At 38.6% G+C, this 22,218-nt stretch overlaps 1 protein-coding gene across 1 annotated transcript in view; it reads left to right on the forward strand.

Annotated features, from left to right (window-relative positions):
* pask (PAS domain containing serine/threonine kinase) overlaps nt 1-22,218 on the forward strand; it is a 54,438-nt gene that overhangs the window by 15,960 nt on the left and 16,260 nt on the right. The window contains 8 exon segments of the mRNA XM_052017700.1: nt 3,636-3,737; nt 3,772-3,808; nt 5,588-5,680; nt 7,208-7,376; nt 8,627-9,927; nt 12,868-13,040; nt 19,778-19,945; nt 21,502-21,627. Coding sequence (XP_051873660.1) covers nt 3,636-3,737; nt 3,772-3,808; nt 5,588-5,680; nt 7,208-7,376; nt 8,627-9,927; nt 12,868-13,040; nt 19,778-19,945; nt 21,502-21,627 — 2,169 coding nt within the window.

A 22,218-nucleotide genomic window follows, 5' to 3' on the forward strand; every position in this document is an offset into this window, starting at 1 on the left:
ATAGTCACCAATAACGGAGTGATTAAAAGAATAAGACACCAAATTTAGAGGAGTGCAGTAATGCAGGAGGTTACAAGGCCAGAAGACATTTGGGAGAGAGAGAGCAAGACACCATGAAGGAATTGTAAAATAAGGATTTCAGCAGTGCCTCAAAATTTTGATGTTGAGGCACTGCTGAAACAGGAGCTAATGTGGGATACAAACATGTTGGTATGTATCACCCACATATGAATTGGGAGTAGACCACTCTTCCCTCTCAAGCCTCCTCTGCCATTTAATAGGACCATAGCTGATCTGACTGTAATCTCAACTCATTCCTGTCTACCTGTGATAATCTTTCATGCTCTTGCTCATCTCCCTTTGCCTTAAAATTATTCAAAGACTACATTTCCACTATCCTTTGAAGAAGAGAATTCTCACGGCTTGTGATAAAATTATATCTCATCTCTGTCTTAAATGGATGACCCCTTAATTTTAAATGATGACATCTGGTTCTAGATTCTCCTACCAGTGGAAACATCCTCTTCCATGTCAATCCTGTCAAGACCCTTAAGGATCTTAAATGTTTCAATTGAGACCCCTCTCACTCTTCTAAATTCCAATGGATAAAAGCCTAGACTGTCCAGCCTTTCCTTGTGAAACACCTGCCCATTCCTTGTACCAGTCTAGTAAACTTTCTCTTAAGTGTTTCCGGTGTGTTAGCATCTTTCCTTAAGAAGACTACTATTGTGCATAGTGCTCTAGATGTGGTCTCACCAAAGCTGTACAAAAACTGAAGCATAACTTGCATACTTTTGTATTCATTGATAATGTTCTGTTAGCCTTCCTAATTACTTGCTTCACCTGCATCTTAGCCTTTTGCAAATAACGTGAGGCAGCAACACTAACTGTGGCTTAATGGCACAGCTACTGCTTCACAGCTTCAGTGACTCTGGTTCAATCCTGCCTTCTGTGCTGCCTATGTGGAGTTTACATGTACTCCCTGTGACAACGTGGGATTCCTGCAGGTGTTCCAGTTTCCCAAAGGCATGCTGGTTAGAAAGTTAATTGACCACCCCTAGCGCAGATGGGTAGTGGGAGAATCAGGGTGGAGTTGATAGTTATGTGTGAGAAAATCAGTTACTGGGAAATAAATGGAGGAATGAGATTGGTACTGCTCTGAGGGCCAGCATAGAGTTGATGACCTGAAAGGTCTCCTATGTCATAAGGAAATATGAGAAACATCCAAGGACATCCAGAGTCCTATGTAATCTGTGCCAAAATGGACAATTTCACAATTTCCCAGATACTCGTTTGCCAGAAACTTTGCTCATTCATTTAAATTGTCTTATCCCTTTGTCTGTATTCCTTATGTCCCTTCACCATTTGCTTCCTTGCCTATCGAAAAAGAAGCAACCATACCTTTGATGCCTTTTATTCAAGTCATTTCTATAAATTGTGAAAGTTGAGGCCCAGCACTGAACTCTGTGGCACACCACTCGTTCTAATCTTAGTCAACCAGAAAAAAGACTGTTTTAATGCCTTCTCTCTGTTTTCTATTAGCCAGCCTATCTTTAATTCACAGCATGAGTGATGAATGGAATTTTTTATCTTATTCATTTACAAGATATGATTGTTACTACCATTTAGTGTGTTTAGAACACCTGGGTTTTGGATGGCCTCGAGCTTATGGGGAGTAGAGTGAGAAAGGTCAGCCAGGAAGTAACAAAGGTGTGGACGAACACATGTTAGAAATGTCCATGCCATTTCTATGTGGCCTGAAGTGGTCAGCCAAACATATTATCAAGGTTACAAACAACTGGGTTCGGTTTCAGAGCAATTCCTAGGAAATGGGTCTGAATTGGTGTCGAGGAAACTGGTTTTATTACAGGAACTTGATTCCATGGCATTGGTTGATGCAAATTTCTGTTCATTTGGTACTGCTTGTTGAACAAAGCAGTCTGATGAGTTGGAGATAGTGGTGAGGTGAATCAGGATTTTACCTGTTGCATGTGGAAGCTGTTGCTGTAACTTTGGATGATGTTGTCAAGAGGCAGCATGAAAATTGGAGGGATCTGAGGATAGATCCTTGGGAGGCAATAGAGATAACTGTGTGGGTGCACAGTAATGGTGATGGCCTGACTGAGTGAACAGGATGAGCCAGCTGCAGTCCTATCCACCAGGGTATTAGTCGAATGGGTGCTTGAGTGACTGTATGCCCGAGAATAGTAATAACTGTGTGAAAAGTTTTTTTTATTGATTTCCCACTGCATGCCGTAATACAACAGATTTGAATTTATCGTTTACCTTTCCAACGTTGTTGTTAGTATTTTAACTCTCATTAAGTTCTCTTCTGAACGTCTATGTCCCAATAAAACTGTATAGTTCTCTTGTCAGCCTTTCTTCTGAACTCTAACCACATTTTGCTGATGACACAAGAGAGACTGCAGATGCTGGAAATCTGGAGCAACACACAAAATGCTGGAGGAACTCAGTGGGGCAGGCAGCATCTATGGAGGGAAATGGACAGTCAACGTTTTTGGTCGAGGCCCTTCATCTGGACTGATGTTTGAGTGAATCTTACCTGCTTGTCTTATCATGTCTTATCTGCTCAGAACTGCAAATATATATTTTGTAACAATTCACCACTCCTTCCTTTTCCATTTAACTTTAGGATGCATAGAGCTCAGCATCCTAATTGCTTTCCCATATCATATTTTTGTTTACCATTCATCATTTATGGTGTACCACATCTCTTGATATGATACACCATATGTCTTGGTACATTTCTTGGTATATTCTCTTCTGGGTTCTCTATACATCTTGCACCTTCTCTACTCATTAATTTTACTTCTGTCTATAGCTTCTGAATTCAATATCTTATGCGTTCATTCACATATACCATATCCTTTATCCCTTTGTTAAGAGTTTGCCTTCTTTCTGATTTAATTTTTTGAGATTGGCCTGAGGTTAACTTAGGGGGAAATCTTGCTGACTGAAGGTGAAGTTGGTCTGAAAAATTATACTTGAGATGTGATTGCATAGAGTGACAAAAATAAATAGTAAGGAAGCCCAGCTCTCCTCCCTGTGGAAATGGGGCCCAAGGCAAGCCTGAGTCTTGATCATTGCCTACTGTCATTGCAACTCATCCCAAGGTTATTATTCAGAACAAGGTCAATGTGCTTACATCAGTATCTTTTTATTTAGCTCTCCTGATTGACTCAAAGTATGCATACATAAAAGATAAGTTAGTTATCTTCATGTTCAATAGATGTTTTTTCCCATCCCTGCAGATATAGTTTTTAATTGTTAATGTTGTGGGTGGTTATTGTTGGACATATTCTTGTATCTTCACTATAATGAAACAAGCAGCTTGGTATTCACTGAAGAACGTCACCAGGAAATTTCTTTGTAGCTCTGATTTTTTTTAATCCAGGAAATATTCTAGTTTTGCTGTATTGAAATTTTCTGCCTTTATTAGTTGCAAATAGTGGACAGCTTGCCTGAAGTTTTTTATCTTTTTTTTTAACAGTAATATTACACTCAAAATATGGTATTCCATTAAAAAACCTAGAAAATAAACATTAAATGATCATATTTTAGTGAAAGCACTGTTTGGATTGTGTTGTTCTGAGATGGAAACATCTTTTTTTTAGAACATTACATTTTTAATTCCTGGTTTCTATGACTACATGGACCCAATAGATGATGGCTTTCTACCATTACCTCCTCTGGAAGATGAAACTGATGAAGTAGAGGTGTGTCGTAATGGTGAGGCAAGTGAACGGAGGGTGCCATAGTTACACAGTGCTATCTGACAATTTACCAGGTATGTTGAATATTACAATAGGAATTTTTCATTTGCATTTGCCTCTGTCTAGTTTAAATATGCTAGCCATTGCCCTGCTCCTGCTTTGCTACTGTAATTAGTGCATTAGTTGCAATACTAATTCGATATGGGAGCAAGAAGGCACCAGCAATAATGATATAAATTGTTTCTTTAAAATTAACGAGAAAATGTCAACATCTCTATATTGCAGTCAAAATTGATGAATGCCCTGGTGCTTTTGAAGGATTACAAGTAAACTGTTTGTCAAGTCTTCACCATAAACTCTGTTGTTTAGGCTCAAAGCAAACAACATTAGGAAACCTGCTGCCTTAATAAATTGAAGATATTAACTTGACTGAGCCATGTTAATTTTATATTGTTACAGTAATGGGCATTATATGATGTGGATTTCAGAGGTTTGTATGTTAATAAGGTGTTAGTGAAGGGTTTAAATCAAGAGGTACTGAGAATATTTTATGTTCTTAGTATTTGCTGTTGCCAGAACCTTCCACGTATTGGTGTTGTTCTCATTGTCAGTTATATATACTAATTGTAGAAGGACTTGCAACATGTAACCATCCTGGCTTTTACCATGAATTGTGTAATGAAATTCTATTTTCATTATTTGGAGAGTGGCATTTTGGCTCTGTGTTCAGAATTTTACTCTATTTTCTTTACAATTTTTCTGTAAAGGCCCTATTAGAACCCTGTTTTCAGTTAATAAACAGCATATTCTGCAGAGGGCACTGTGTAAAATATGGTTGATTATTTATATTGAAACAGCTAAATTAAACTTGGGTCTTCCATTTTTTTTCTAGAATGATAGAAGGCTAGTATGTCTAATAGAAAGGACACAGCAAAGTCTATTGTTGGGACGCTAGATATTTGCTTCAGTTCGTATTTTAAACTGCTCAAGAAACTTTTCCTAAATGCATTTCATATTATTGTGCATCTTAATTCATAACAATGCCTCCTTTGCTATTGTAAATATGTTGGTTTCTAGCAAGGTTATCTTATAAGGCCAAATTCTGGGTCAATTGCAATGCCATAAAGATCTGGCAGAAAGTTGAATCTGATGTGCCATAATGCAAAACAGCAATATTTGCATTTGTTTTCAGATGCTTAAATGCACCTGAGCAAAGAATTAGCTCTAAGTAAGTGTGGGTATTCTGCTTCTTTCAATTAATGTATGGCATGGCATGAAGTAGACTTTATGGAAAGTAGTGAGTCGGGAATAAATTTAAAACTTGTCATATTTTGTGGTGTAAAATATTACTGTTTTCTTTTGAATCATTCTAAGGGTTGGGTGCTTTGAATCTGGTCTGTGTTGAAATTTGCTTTGGTCAGATTTCAGCAATAGAAATCTGAACTGCATTAGGGAAGTGCCTGTAGGATAAAAATCATTCTCTGATGACAACAATCACTTGGTGCCTTTTTATTCACATAAGAGTTTCGAATGGAGAAGACGTATTGTTTTGGACTTCAAATATTTATAAAAATGCTATTGGTGGTGCTTTTTGCTAGTGAATGTTAATTTTTTTTGCCTATTTAATACAGTGAGAGCAAGTGAGAATGTTGTTTAATGCATACACTAGGAATCTGAGATAAAACTGAATGTACAATTGACAGTGTAAAATTCTTGCTCGCATTGTTTTCAATAGGTGAATATCTCTTGTTTTTAATACATAGAAATGCTTTTGCTCCTTACAAACTGATCTTCTCTTTTTCTCTTTGTGGTGCATCTTTTGGTCTGTTTCTTTGGGTTATATTTATGTTTAGAAGACCAGGATGGTGCAGCTGGCATAAATCTGCTTTGCAATGACATCAAGATGTCTAATACATTCCCTGCAGTATCTGGCACAACGAGAAAAGGTACAGTGCACTGAATAGGGTTGGGGTGGGAAGAAATGTAAGGGGCCATTTTATGTTGGAGTAAAATTTAGATGTGCTACATCACTTTCTGGATTCTTTGTGTATTGATATTTGAGCATTTCCTTTTAAATTAGTATTTAATGTATTAAAAATATTAAAACCTTGGTACAGATTATCAGTCCCACCTATCCTCCAAAAATGTACATTTGTCAACTATGACTTTTTTGTGCACTCACTTTTGAGTGGAAAGGTTGTGGTTTCAAGTCCCCTCCTGAGAAAAACCTAGGATAACCCTTTGATGCAGTTCTGAGGATATGCCAACTGTTGGAGTGTTGTCTTTTGGATGAGGTATTAAAGTCAGGCGTCCAAGTGCAAGTAAAGATCCCTGGCGTAACTTTTAGAAGAGCAAAGGAGTTCTCATCAGAGTCAATTTATTCCTTAACCAACATGACTGAGAACACACAATTTGGATATTATCATGTTGTTTTCAGTTGAACCTTGCTGCATGCAAATTAGCTGGTGCATTTCTACATTACAGCAGTTACCTTCAAAAAGTTCTTAATTGTATGCAAAGCACTTAGGGATTCTCAAGTTGTGAATGGTATAGTGCAAGTTCTTTCCTTTTTAACTGGGCATAAAGTACATAGCTTGTTATGTATCCAAATAATTACGTTTATAGAGAATACATACTTGATGCTCAATCAGACTTGGCAGTCATTCCTTGTTTATACATTGTTTGGGAGAGGTTACTGCCTCCTTTTTTGACTACTTGCATTGTCTTTAGAAATAAATTACTGTATGATGAAATGTGATATTCCAGAAAGCTTTAGCATTTGTCATTTGATATGTCACCCAATTTCATTGAAACATTGTACATAACCTGCCATGTTTTATCTTCTAAAGCAGGAAAGTCCTCTGTAGCCCATGGGGTTGAGAAACATCTAACTTTGTTTCCATCAATTTTGTCCTCCTTTGGAAGGCACTTCTATTTCTCTTTTTAATCTTTCTCACGAATTGCCATATTGACAGAATGAAAGATTTTAGTGGTAACCTTAAACCTTTTATTACACAAGGAACACATTTCTGTGCCATTGCATGATATTGACATTAAAGAAGAAGCCCCAGAGATGAGAAGTACACAGTGTTTACTGACTGATAGTATTGTTTCCTTTCAATTTCTTTGATGCAGTCCGAAAAATATTTCACTGCTAGGTCTCACTAGCATCACAATTCCCTGAAGAACATTGTTAGAAAAATGATGTATTCTAATGGATAGTTTCACTGCTAAACTATTTTGCACTGGTTAACTAAGAAAATAGGAACTATGTATAATTGTATTGCCCTTTTTAAAGGAATATTTTCTCAATGTAAAAGAAATATACTTGGGATGCCTCAGGAAGTAACTACTTAATATCTGTAGTGCTTTGACTTGGGCTCTTAACATATTTGTATAAGGAACAATCACTTTGTGTGCTGTTAACCTCAAATTATATTTCTAGTGCTTGCAATGTATGGTTTCTAATTTAGATCCAAGTCTGTTGGTTGCTGGAAATAGAGCTCTTGTAAAGCAGGAAAAAAACTGTGGTACAGGTCCAAGTGTCCCAATATTTACTGGAACCAGTTCAAGGCTAAATAGTGATGGCAGCCTTCCTTCCAGCATGTCTTCTCCAAAAGTCACCTCCACTCCTTTCAGCAGGTAAAAGGATATGACGCTCGAGTAAAAACTCACTATAAAGTTGGGATTGTGAAACATTAATGCCATTTCTGGAGTTTAATACAATCAACTACATAAAGTTAACTGTTGGTCTTAAGCTGCTGTAGTAATTTGATATGACTCATTCAGAGACATTTTTGGGGTATTTTAATATCATTGATATTTCTGTAGCTTCACGAGTGGAAGTGGGATATAGGAAATAAGTTCAAAATGATTATGTGAACTGAAATGGAGGACTGTAAGTGCTAAATTTGACAACCAGTGCTACAACCATGTGATGGACTCTAAATAGAGAAGAGCTCCCTCTATGCTGTTGTCAAACATCCTGCAAATTTCATTCTCTGTAAGATTTGGAAATTGGTGCATTTTTGGAAGTTCAGGAAGAGACCAAGAATTGAAACTGAATTTTTTTTGTTAAGGGAAAAAAGGTAAGCAAGGATGACCTACATCTTCTGAAATTATGAAATCTGATGTACTATAATAGTGATTCTTGTTCTAGATATATAAAATTAATGAACCTCAATTAATTGAAATGAGTACACTGAATAGATTGTCAATACATTTAGTTATTTGTTAGCTCATTTTTTTTAAAAAAAATGAGAGTTGAAGAAAATTAAATTATATATAATTTACTTTTCTAACCTTTAAGATATGTTGGTCAAATATTCTGTATACATGTTGGATCAGATGATTTTTTTTTGGATCGGCTATTGTTAGTGGTGTATAATTTGGTAGGATTTTGCAAGGTTATTGGGTTTCAGGATGAATTTCAGAACTTTATTCTCTTAGAAGTTTTGTTTGTAGTTATTCTGGAAAAAAAATGTAGTATGTTCTTGGAAAGGAATGCACATTCCCAAGTTTATATATTCCATCTATTTAAGAGCACTTTGATATATTACTGATTTCCAAGCAACCCTTGCATTTGGCCTACTAACAAGACTGTTGACTGCAACTATTTTTGTGATGTGGATGTTCATTTAACTGTTCGTGTGCAGTTGTTAATAATCCCATCCGAAGGGGTCGGATACATTGCCAATTTGCAGAAGTCAAAGGGAAAATTTTAACCCTCCCCACACAACTCAGTCTCTTGTCAAATTAGGTCAATGACTTTGTGACATGTTCCCCTCATCATTTTATTAAATATTACAATGTCAAATGATAAAATTTCAATCTTACGGTAATGCTACTGTTCTACATAATATACCCATTTATATCGCACTTTGTCATTTCAGGCCAGGGAGTGATAACACAAATGAAATGATTCTCCAGGCTCAGCAACTTCAGCCTGTGAAAGAAAACAGTAATTCTTTGCTGCGTTTGGAAGGTGCTACCATCAAAAATCTCTTGTCACCATCTATTACTGCTGCTGGTTCAAAACAGACAGATAGATGTTCATCTCAGTTTGAAGAAGTAAATCCTGAGGAGACCAGGGATCATTTGGTTCCAAAGGACTCTACTATGGCACTGTGCTCTGCTGGTGTGTGTGGATATTGTCCAGTCTCTGAGGCATCAGCAGTACCCTGTCATTGCTGTGAAGGAGTGGGTACATTACCAAGTTCAGCAATTCTAAACCCACTTTTGGCTATATCTAGTCACCAAACCAGTATGTCAAGAGATGAAATGCCCTGTTCAAATCAAGATGGCAATTTTATTCTCCAACATCATGGCAAGATCTGTGATTCCCCAGGGACTCCTACTCTGGACGAAAAGTTGCCTGGAGATGGGACCTGTAGCTGCAGAATTCACCTGAAACCTGAGGAAGATAAAGTCATGCATCATAATTACCTTGGTAGTAAATGCAATGAAGTAGATACGGTTAATGGAGAAACTTTGTGGCAACATGTCTCCTATGCACTTAGTCTGCCATCTGAAAACCACAAAGAGCAAAGCAGTGTCTACAAACAAAGCCATGAAGTGATTTCTTCTGCCAGGTTAAATGCTCAAATAAATCTATCTGCAAGGAAACACATGCAGTATGGCACAAAGATTGAAAACCAGCCAGAGGCTGATGTAAACCCAATTCTGTATGGTCTTAAAGACCTGGAGCTCAGTAGTGACTCTGAACTTATTTCTGTAGATCAGTCTGGCAATTCTTGCACTACCTCCGAACTTCTCAGGACCCCATCACCTTATGTGATTGATTCAGACCTTGAATCAGAACCCGAGCAAAGTAAAATGACTTCACTGAAGGAAATCAATGCATGTAGTTACCAAAGTAAAAAACTAACCAGCCAATGCATGGGAGCATCAGAACAATTCTCTGCTTGTTCAAGGATGGCTGATGTTCTGCCCGAAGAATTAAGTTACAGCCAGAGTCATCTCTGTAATAGTGAAATAAGTGCCAGTGAACTCTCAATGCCGCGTAGTCCTCGTCTGGAAATGATGGGAAGCAAGGGTGAACTGGAGGGACATGCAACGTCAACACCAAAATCCCAGAGATACTTGAACAGAAAGATTTCTTTAAGGCCCAATTATGAAATTAATGAGGGGAACTATAGTGGAAACTGCTATCACAGGGATGGCTCCAGACTATGTAAGTAATTTTAACGTAAAAGATGGCACATACCTGAAATGAGTATTAATTTTTTTTACAATACTAGTTTATTGTTGGGTCCCATATGTAAATTGTGTATATAGTAGTGACCTTTAGCAGTAAATACGAAGCCTTGAAATGTATCCACTCGGGTACTGGAATGCTCTGCTGATATTGTGGTATTTCCATTTTGTTAAATGAGGCAATCATACTGATATGAGATGTCTGAGAAAAGTTCACATGCTTCACATTTAAATTGCCCTATTATAGTTTTAAGAGTGCCCTTTCATGACTTTTATCATTCCTGAACACTTTTTTTGCACAATTCGCAGAGCCTTTTAAACTGACCCCTGGTTGTACTTTTAAACTACTTATTTAGGTGTGGCATTAAAGGAATAGGTCATATTGAACACTACACATTAGGGGTCACAACACGTGCTTTTCATTATAAAACTTAGTATAAAGTTATTATTACAAGGCCTAACGTACAACTTTGTTTATATGAAATGGAGTTGTAGTAAGTTGGAAGTACTGGCATATGTGCACATAACAATCTTGTACTCAGTTTGCACTCATTTCTTGCGTCCAACTGACTCATATTATTTTTATAAATCATTTGACAGATTGTAGCTAAACATGAAGACCATGCATCTGGGAACAGGAATGATCAATCAGCCAGTTCTAAAACTATCAATACAGGATTGGCAATCGGCAAATAGCAACCAGAAGCTAGATTGGTGATCTGGTCCTGATACTTGGGGAGGGAGTAATTTGTACTCCCATTTTTTTTTTTGGATGTTAGTCACCTCAATGTCTTTAAACAAAAAATAGACAAGCTAAATAACTCGTACTATACTATCACTGACCATTGTCATTAAGATATTTTGGAGTTTTTCACATATTTTAGAATTTTGCTGTGGCTTCAAGTCTCTGAGAGAAGCATTGGATTCTCCAGTTGTACCATTGTTAGAGTCATACAACATGAAAACAGGCACATTGGCCGACTGTATCTGGCTACCAATTACCTATTATACTAACCCATTTTCTAGACTCAGTCCATAGTCTTTTGTGCCATGGCAATTCAAATGCTCATCTAAATTCTTCTTAAATATTGTGAGAGTATCTGCTCCACCAACCCCTCAGCAGTGTATTCCAGTTTTCAAATCCCTTCTGGGTGAAAAAATTCTTTGTCAGATCCTCTCTAAATCTCCTACCCCTTAATTTAAACCTGTGCCCTCTAGTTTTAGATACCTTTGCTAAGGGGAAACGTTTCTCAGTATCTATGCTTCTTATAATTTTGTATACCTCAATCAGGTCCCCCTCGGCCTTAACTGCTCCTAAAAAAACAAAAATAGCCTATTCAGTCTCATCTTGGAACCGAAACAGATCGCCCCAGGCAACATAGTCATACAGCATGGAAACAGGCCCTTCAGCCCAACCAGTCCATGCCAACCAAGTTGCCCTCTAAGGTAGTCCCGTTTGGCCCATATCCCTCTAAATCTTTCCTATCCATGTACCTGTCCAAGTGCCTTTTAAATGTTGTTAATGTGCCCGCCTCAAACACTTCCCTTTGCACTTTTGATGCAATTTAAGTGAGTAATTAAACTGTGCACACCATGTAAATCCTAGATTAAATCTAAGAATGCACAAGGCTTATGAAACCTATCCAGTGAGTTACTAAACAAGACACAATTGGTGCATCTGGTCTCACTGGGTTAACGGGAAAAATACTGGCAGTGATTCTGATATGGAGATGAGATATGATCTGGATGATAGGTGAGGATCAAGCTTACTTGTGTTGCCAAGTTTAAAGATCTCACCAAAGGCTTTGTCAAAGCTTACCCTTGCCAAGGCAAGTTTTCCAGCACCCATTATCAAGACTCAGTGTCAGGCTGAATAACATCTTGGTGACTGTTCTCTGTATCCTCTCCAGTGCAATTGCATCCTTCCTTTAGTATGACAGACAAAACTGTGCACAATACTCCAGCTGTGACCTTATTAATATTTTATATTATTGTAATCTCCCTGCTCTTGTATTCAATGTCATGGCTAATGAAGCAAGTATCCCATGTGCCTTTTTTAAACACCTTTATCTACCCTGTGTTGTTGCCTTCAGGATTCTTGGACATGTACACCAAGGCCCCTCTGTTCCTCAGTTCCTTCTAGCATCCTATTATTCAACCTAGCCTTATTAATCCTCCCAGAAATTTTCCTCACAATTTTCAGCTTTAAATTCCATCTGCTATTTCTCTGCCCATCTAACCAGCTGATCAATATTATTTTGTGTCTGAAGATTACCCTCCTCGCTATCACAAATGGCAGTCTTGTGCCTTTCTCCATTCTGGATACCTAAGCTAGGATTTCTTGGGCTGAGGCGTCCTGAGGAATTTCTTCTGATCCAAATAAGGAGCTCAATGGAAATAATAAAGTAAATCTGAAGTAACAGTAGTAGGGCTGAGGGCACAGGATGAAGTGCAAATCAAGACAAATTTCTTCACATGGACAATGATCAGTTGAAACCAATTGCTATGTGCATTGGCTTTATTTGAGGAAAAATATGGATGCTGTAATAGGAAGTAGTGGAGTTAATTCTCAGGAAGAATGGAATTGGTTATGCAGAATGGTGGCTCTTTTTCAAACATTATTGCCAATTGTTTAAAGAACTTCGCAATGAAGGAACATCACAGTGATGCATGCCCACTTAGTTAATGCTGATTAATCTTAGAGGAGTAGCTTGTCCCAATTATGTCAATATTCAACAAATAGCTCCATGCATTTCACCCTGGATTTGGATTCGACCTGCATTTGAATCCTTCCCAGGTTGCTGTGTTGGTAATGTACGTTTATGATTGATTGATTGATAGATAAATGAAGTAATGTGGAAATAGATGATCTTGTGTGAACTGAACTTTTTGTGCAATCTGCATCTTCTTGCCCCAGGTATTGTGTTTCAGGTCAAACGCCTACATTTGCAAGATGGAGGAAAGTTGTATTGCGTGTGGGTAGTGCGGGATCAAACTCAGAGTCAGAGAGAGGCTGCACTGAAGAATCTTTTGATGTCTACTCTGAATAGCACTTCTCTATCTGCAGAGCACTCTATCAGCCTGGGAGAGGTTAGTTATGCAAACAGAACTGATTTATTTTTGTTTTACTTGAAGCATTTTAGTCTATGACACATTGTTTTATCCCAGCACATCAAGACTGTTGTAGGGGACGTATGGGAAAAATTAACAAGAATTGAGGCTGGTGCTAGTAGTATGATTGTCTAAGTGCTGTCAGGTTCATACATCAGAGTATGTATATTGAGCAGTTGTACAGCACTGTAACATGTAACTTTTTTTTTACTAAATCAAGTATTGCCTTCGTACCCAATTATTTCCCAAAATTTCTACCACAGATTTGTATGTAACTAACCATACCTTGTGATTTGGATTTTCTAAAGTACAGACTTCCTGTTTTAATATGTTCACCAATGTTCCTATGAATTGACCTTGCCATTCTATTTCCTTCCCTGGCAGACATGGTGAAAATTAGCATAATTATAGTGAACCACTCATTTTAACTATACAAAATTCCTATTAGCACAGGTTCATTAGTATACTATCAAGACTTCAAGAGTAAGGGTTAAATTATGAAGAACAATTGTATAAACCATGCTTGTGTCCCTAAAATATAGAAAATTTAGGGTGATCTGGTTGAAGGTTATGGTATTTTGTAAAGAATTGATGGACTAAATGAAGGGACATTTTTTGGCAGGGAAGTTAAGTGGACATGACTTAAAATTGGAGCCAAACCATTCAAAAGAGATTAGAAAGTGCTTCCTGTGCAAGGAATAGCCTAAGAAAGGAAAATGATCCCACTAAAAATAGTAGTTGTCATTCCAATTAAAAAAAAATCTGAGATTGGCACATTTTTGTGTGCCATGTTGGGTGCATGGAATTAAGGTACAGAACAGGGTCTATCTGCCATTCACCTTTTCCCCCAATAGTTCCCATTCTCACCTGTTTTACTTATCAGATTCCAGCGCTGGTAAACTGGTTGTCCCTGCTTATCTCCCTCCAGCAGCTGAGTCCAACCTTCACCTCCCCTCCCCCACCCAACTCCATCTGCTTCTCATTTTTCCTCTTTGTCTGCCTCCACCTGTTGTCCACCTAACATTGTCTCCCAACTCCACAACCCACCACCCGCCCAACAGCCGCAACCTGCCTGTAATCTTTCACCTCCTCAGTTCACCAATCACCTTGGTTATCACCTCTGGCAATCTCCCCTCTCCACTCTCAGCCCTGCTGCAGGGTTTTGACCTGAAGCATTTATAATTTCTTTAACTCCAACTCCCCCACGCCCCCATAAATGCTGTTCAAGCCGATGAGTTCCTCCAGCAGGTGGTTTGTTGCTACAAAACAGCCATGATCACTTTGAATGGTGTAACAAGCTTCAGGAGTTGAATGGCCTTCTGTTCCCATATTCCATATGTTCAGTCAGTGGAATTTAAATAAAATTGTGCTTCTGCGACTGAAAATTATTACTTTTGTTTCCAATCTAAAGCATGTGTGTGCTAATACTGGACACACAATACTGACTGTCCTTAAGAGTTGTGTACATCTTATGAAAAAACAGTCTTTGAGCATTAACAGAAGTACTTTCCCAGTCCGTTTGCATTGAGATGCCATCTTCAGTCTCCTCATACATGTGAGGTCCATGCTTGGAGGGGCTATCTTGCTGGCCTGAAGCACCTCGTAAACCAGGGTCTGTAATAGCTGAGGGTAATTAAAGGATCGTCATATGTCTCTGACGTATGATGGCATTTTAAAAAAATAAATAATTTTAACTGTTGATAGATTTTAAGCTCATAATTAACTGAAACATTTAAAAGCATTTTAAACTAAAGTACAATCATTTTAAAAAAGGATTTTTTTTCTTGCATTTTGCCTCCTAATCATGTGTGTTTCTTGTACAAGAGCACTCAAATCTCTGTGATCACTAGGATTCACTAGCTTCGCCCACACAATAATTTGCTTTTCTATTCTGACAACCAGAGTGGATAATCTCACATTTCCCAGTCTGATATCTTGTTGTCCATTCTTTAAACTTATCTCTATCCCTTTGCATCCTCCTCAGAAATGATTTTTTTCTCACCTAGAATTCTGTCATCAGCAAACCATTATACAATGCATTCAATCCCTTCATCCAGCATAATAATATAAATTATAAATAGGGATCTTTATATCATTTTAAGATGATCAACTAATAACTAGAAGCAATATAACACTGCTAGTTACTACTTGATTGTCTTAAAATGATGTATAGATCCCTTTTGCCTGTTTTCTATCAGCCAACCAATCCATACTAATATGTTGCCCTCAATACCATGAGCCTTATTTTGTCGAGTATTCTTTTATGGAGCATATTGAATGCCTCTGGGAAATTCAAATTTATTACATCTGCTGGTCTCCCTTAAGTCACCCTGTTAGTTACGTACATCCTTAATGAATTCTAATAAATCTGTCAAACACCATTTGCCTTTCTTATATGATGAATGTTGAATCCATCCAGTTGTGTTGTGTTTTTCCAAGCATCCTGTTACTGCTTCGATAATGATTTAATTTGCCTGACAACAATGTTAGGCTAAGTGACCTAATGTTCCGTGCTGTCTTGCTCCCTCTATTTTTGAATCTTGATGGTATGTTTGTGGTTTTATAATCTACAAGAATAGAGTGAATTTTGGAAGTTCACGACCATTGTATTTAGTATTTCTGCAGCCATTTGTTTTTGAACGCAAGGATGCAGACTGTCAGCTCCAGGGGATTTACAGATCTTTAGTTCAAGTAGTTTACCTTGTATTGTTTTAGTTCCTCCCTAGCATTCTTGCTCCTATCTTAGTTTTTGTTATTGTTAGTACATTTTTAGTGTCTTCCATCGTGAAGCTGGATACAATATGTCTGTTTAATGTCTTTACCATTACTTTATTATTAATTGCAGTATCTCAGCCACTGAGAGGTTACTACTTTGCTAATTCCTTTTTACATACTTCTATAAACTCTGACAATCTGTGCTGTTAATTTACTTTTATATACTATATTCTCCTTTTATATTTAGTTCAAGTATATTCTTCCAATTGACCAATCACTCTGGTGTCAAACATGAACTCTTCAAAATTCTATTTCCCTTTTTATTCCAGAAAACAAAGTTTCCCACTTCCACAATCATAGATCATCCCGCAGCATTTTAGAGGCAATAAAGTCCTTTAAGAGATGTAGGGACCAGGGTGGCCTCTTTGCTGGCACCAATGTAAAAATAAGCAGATCAGATCACAGAATTGTAGTTTACATTCGGCTTGTCCTACCAGTGCAATGTTAGAGCATTTTGGGTCATGCCACTCCTTTGTCCTCACTCCATTGCCCTGCAAGTTATTATCCTGGAATATTATGATTGAATCTGCTTCTGATACCCCTCCTGGCAGTGCATTCCAGATCTTATCCATTCCTTGCATTTTTAAAGAAACTCATACTGATGTTGGTTCTTTTTCCAATTGCCTTCATTCTTGACCCTACTGTCAATGGGAACATTTTCTGTCTTTCTACTATGTCCTGATCTTTTATGACTTTAAGTATCAGATCCCCTCTCAACACCTTTTGTTTTTCCCTCAGCAACCTAGGATGCATCCCATCTGGACCAGGTAATTTATCCACTAAGTGCAGTTGCCCCTTCTGAGATTGTCTAATTATGTCTTTAGTTTTATCATTGACCAGGATGTCAGGGTAACACTCTTGCCCTTCAGGACAGTTCCGTGTGATATTTTATGTCCATGTAAGAGAGTAAATGTACCCATGCTTTAATATCTCATTGGTGAGACAACACCTTTGGCAGTGTAGTTAACCCTCTGTACTACAGTGGAGTGCTAGTCTAGATTTACAATGTTTAACATGGATTTTTGACCCATCATCTGAAGCAAAGAGGATGCTACCAAGTAAGTAATTGTTAAACCCTGTGCCATTGTTATGGAGTCATAGAGTACAACAGCACAGAAACAGGCCTTTCAGCCCATCTAATCCATGCCAACCTGATCTTCTGCCTAGTACCATCCACTTCCACCTGGACCATATCCCTCCAATCCCCTCCCATCCATGTACCTATCCAAACTTCTCTTAAATGTTACAATTGAACCCACATCTATAACTTCCACTGGCAGCTTGTTCCACACTCTCACGACCCTCTGAGTGAAGAAGTTTCCCCTCAGATTTCCCCTTAAATATTTCACCTTTCACCCTAAACCTGTGTTCTCTAGTTCTAGTCTTGCCTGACCTTAGGGGAAAAAGCCTGCATGCATTCACCCTATCTATACACCTCATAATTTTGTATACCTCTATAAGATCTCCCCTTGTTCTCCTGCGCTTCAGGGAATAAAGTCCAAATCTATTCAACCTTTCCCTATAACTCAGGTCCTCCAGTCCTGGTGACATCCTTGTAGATTTTCTCTGCAGTCTTTCAAGCTTATTGATATCTTTCCTGTAGGTAGGTGACCAGAACTGCACACAATACTCAAAATTCGGCCTCACCAACCTCTTGTACAACTTCAACATAACGTCCCAACTCCTGTATTCAAAGCCCAGATTTATGAAGGCCAAAGTGCCAAAAGCTCTCTTTACAACCCCCTCTACCTGTGATGCCGCTTTCAAGGAACTGTGGACCTGTATTCCCAGCCCCCTCTGTTCTACCACACCCCTCAGAGCCCTACCATTCACTGAGTAAGTCCTACCCTGGTTTGTCCTCCCAAAGTATAACACCTCGCACTTGTTTGCATTAAATTCCATCAGCCATTTTCCAGCCCATCTTCCTAGCTGGTCAGAATCATGCTGCAAGCTTTGATAGGCTTCCTTGCTGTCCACTACGCCCCCAATCTTGGTGTCATCCACAAATTTGCTGATCCAGTTTACCATGTTATCATCTAAATCATTAATATAGATGATGAAAAACAATGGACCCAACACCGATCCCTGCAGCACGCCACTAGTTACAGGTCTCCAGTCAGAGAGACAACCATCTATTACCATTCTCTGGCTTCTCTTGCTAAGCCAACGTTGAATCCAATTGGTTACTTCATCCTGAATGCCAGCCGATTTAACCTTCTGGACCAGCCTGCCACGTGGGGCTTTGTCTACGTGGACCTAAGCAAGGCCTTTGACAATGCCTACCGCCTTTCCCTCAACGACCTTCTTGGTAACCTCCTTGGAAAAACTCTCTAAGATTAGTTAGATATGACCTACCATGCGCAAAGCCATGTTGAGTATCCCTAAGCAGGCCCTGTATCCAAATACTTGTATATCCTGTCCCTTAGAATGCCTTCTATTAATTTACCCACGACTGACATCAGGTTCACTGGCCTATAATTTCCCAACTTAACTTTAGATCCTTTCTTAAACAACGGAACATTAGCTATCCTGCAGTTCTCCAGCACCTCACCTGTGGCTAAAGATGTTTTCAACATCTCTCCCAGGGCCCCTGCAATTTCTCCCACGAGGTTCAAGGGGACACCTTGTCTGGTCCTGGGGATTTATCCACTTTAATTCCCCTCAAGACAGCTAGCACCTCCTCTTCCATAATCTGGATAAGGTCCATGAACTCACTACTCATTTGCCTCGGTTCTATAGTCTCTGTCTCCAGAGTAAATACAGATGCAAAAAATTCATTTAAGATCACCCCCATCTCTCTTGGCTCCATACATAGATGACCACGCTGATCCTTGAGAACCAATTTTGTCCCTTGCTACCCTTTTGCTCTTAATATAGCTATAGAAACCTTGGGATTCTCTTTCACCTTGTCTGCCAGAGCAACCTTATGTCCTCTTTATGCCCTCCTGATTTCTCTCTTAAGTGTTCTCTTGCACTTGTTATACTCCTCAAAAGCACCTTATTTGATCCTACTTGCCTATACCTTATATGCACTACCTTTTTCTTTACCAGGGCCTCAATAATCAAGGTTCCCTAAACCTGCTTGTGTTGCCTTTTATTCTGACAGGAACATACAGCTTCTGTACTCTCAATATTTCATTTTTGAAAGCCTCCCACTTACCGAGCATCTCTTCGCTGGAAAACAGCCTATCCCAATCCACGCCTGCCAGATCCCTTCTGATACCATCAAAGTTGGTCTTACTCCAATTTAGAATCTCAACCTGAGGACCAGTTTTATCCTTCTCCATAATTATCTTGAAACTAATGGAATTATGATCACTAGATCCAAAGTGTTCCCCTACGCACACTCCTGCCCCGTCTAGTTCCCTAAGAGGAGATCCAGTATCACACTCTCTCTAGTTGGGACCTCTACATACTGATTAAGGAAACTTTCCTGAACACATTTGACAAACTCTATCCCATCCAATCCCTTTACAGTATGGGAGTCCCAGTCAGTACGTGGAAAGTTAAAAGCACCTACTATCACAACCTTATTTCTTTTGCAACTGTCAACTATCTCTCTACAAATTTGTTCCTCTAAATCTTGCTGACTATTGGAAGTCTCTAATATAGTCCCATTAACGTGGTCATCCTTTCTTGTTCCTCAGTTCCACCCATATTGCCTCAGTAGATGACCCCTCCAGTATGTCCTCTCTGAGCACTGTTGTCACACTTTCCCTGATGAGTTAATGCCACCCCACCCCTTGTGGAGTAGGTTAGCAGGTACTGAAAGAGGGTACTGTACAATATTTGAGATGTGTTGAGCTGACGTTTAGATCTCCAGAACTAAAAACCACAACGCCATTGTAGGAGTTAAGTGCCTCTGTTCTTCAGATCATCAGAACTTTTTAGACCTATATGTTTGTGCTATAAGATTTATGTGATGTTGTGATTCTTTTCAGGTTATAATGGAAACTGCTAAGTCGCATGGTGTGAAGTATTTAGAAGATCTTGAGACAGTAGAAGCTTGTGAAGGAGAATACTCCGAGTATTATACCACAGTCAGCCCACTAGGGAAGGGAGCTTTTGGCTTTGTGTGGACAGCACATCAAAAAATTAGCAATAAAGAGGTATACACAGCTTGATTTTTGACTCAAATATATGAAGCTCATTTATTTTAGTTTTTGTTATTTTAAGTCGAGGGACAAAAAGGGGCTTGCTCAAAATAAGCTATTGTAAAAGTAAATTTAAATATCAGTAATCTTACTGAATAATTCAAAATAGTAATGGATATGCACCTAGTTTTTGCAGAGAAGCCAGAGGTAAGTTCATAGTATGGTTTTAAGATCTGGGTAAGTTGAAGAAATGAGTTCAATTGTAACCTTCAGAAATAAAATGGATATGTGCTTTGAGAGGAACAATTTGCAGGGTGATGAAGAAATTAAAATTAACTCTTTCAGAGACCTGTTGAGTTGAATGGCCAATTTCATTGCTAATTAATTTTTTATGATCACTTGGTTAGATTATTTAAACACTAGTCAAGGAATCTAGTAAACTTTAGTGAGCAACAATGTAGTTCAATCAGTTGCGATCGTTTAAACAACAGTGTTTAGTAAGGAAGATGTACATTGTTCCATTCAGAAGTTGTGATGAATCAACTTGTTAAAGGAGCTGGGGAGCAGTAGTGCCTTTCAGACAAAGTAGGTCCTAGTTTTGATGCCTGAGGTGCCTTGCTGATTTAATGGATAATTGTACCATGATAAGGACATGACCTTGATATTCTTGAGATAGTGAGGACAGATAACTGGTTAGAATTTTCTCTTCGATGGCTGAAAGAGTATGTGGATGTTGGGTGAGGAGGAGGTTGATTTTGAAATATATGCATTAAAGAGGTTGTTTTGCTGTAATCCTCAATCATTTGAGCAGGATGTCTTTTCTTGAAGCTCAGTTGTCATCTATCATTTTCCACCTGGCTGAACTTGGTTATATAGGTGGTTACTAGTAACTTTAAGTGGAGCCTGGTTCAATGGCTATTGGTGTTGTCAAATATCACTCCTCCCCGCACCTTTCCAGATGTTCAGTATCCTATGACTATCATCAGGCATTTCTGATCCATCAGCTCACCATGTCGTTTTAAGGAACCCTTCATGGTCCTACTCCTCTTTGTCTTGCTAGTGATGTTGCCAAGCCTGGAAGGAAAACATTCTGAAACAAGGAACTCATTCAAGATCCAATGACAAGGATGCGAACATTCAGCATCAGGACAGGCTTGAAATTAATGCATCAGTGGTGAATCAAATCCTTCCAGGCACTTGACTGTGGTAACCCAGTTCAAGCAATGAATCGCATCCTGCTCTTGACACATTGGAGGGAGTTTATCTCAAAGATATTTCCATCTCCGAAATGACCGTATAATGGCTTTTGATCCCTAACCCCAATTTATAAATGTGGCTCCAGCCACGTGCGAGGAGATGACTAAGAATTGAAGTCATTTCTTGAATACTAATGTTATATGCCTCACTCTTCTTTTGCTTTCCAAATCTCCCTGCACCTCGAACATACAAAGAACATGCTAGCAAGTCATTAATAGCCCAGTTTGCTGCCAACATTGACTGCTAATATATTTAAAAATACTTAGCCATCTCTGTGATTGTATAATATAGGTGTGTTTGTTTTGTATCTGCAGGTTGTGGTGAAATTTATTCGAAAGGACAAGATTGTTGAGGACTGCTGGGTTGATGATGTGGACCTGGGCAGAGTAAGTCAGGAGATAGCAATCCTTGCTAGACTCAACCATCCTAACATAATCAAGGTCAGTTGTGTTTTTTTCCATTTAGTCCTTGTTGCATTTCACTGTTTTGGCTTTGGGGGGTGGGGGGGTCTTGTTCCAAGTTGCTACAGTTGAGTGTCAATATACAAACACCTTTATTAAATCCAAACAGGTGAGAGAGGGTCCCTCTGGTGAAGGATGCTGATTATGCCAACAGCTTGCATCCTCCTTCATGATGACAAAAGACTATCTCTTTCAGCTTCTGTGTGACAGCTTGCTGCTGCTGATGTTATGTGCATGTATTATGGAATTGACAAACATTCATCAGCCATTGAGCTTTCCCTTCCTATGACCGAGTGCTCATTTTGATATTTAATATTTAAGCTAAGTGTTCTTGTGTTACTTGGATGTGGTCACAGTATGCAGACTGGTTAATTAAACTGAGAATGGGCTAGCCTTTTATCAGTGGCTTAGTTTTATATTGAGGTACTGTTGTTAAAATGGGGGGTTGGGGGGGGTAAGTATTAGTGTGTAGCCCACAGATCCGAAGGTTCTTTTATTTTCTTTAGAAGTTTCTAGCCAGAAATATCGTAAGAGTTGCAAATTCAATTGATTTTCATTATAATCTCTGCA

This window comes from Pristis pectinata, chromosome 6, assembly GCF_009764475.1.
Source record: "Pristis pectinata isolate sPriPec2 chromosome 6, sPriPec2.1.pri, whole genome shotgun sequence".
Classification (NCBI taxonomy): Eukaryota; Metazoa; Chordata; class Chondrichthyes; order Rhinopristiformes; family Pristidae; genus Pristis; species Pristis pectinata.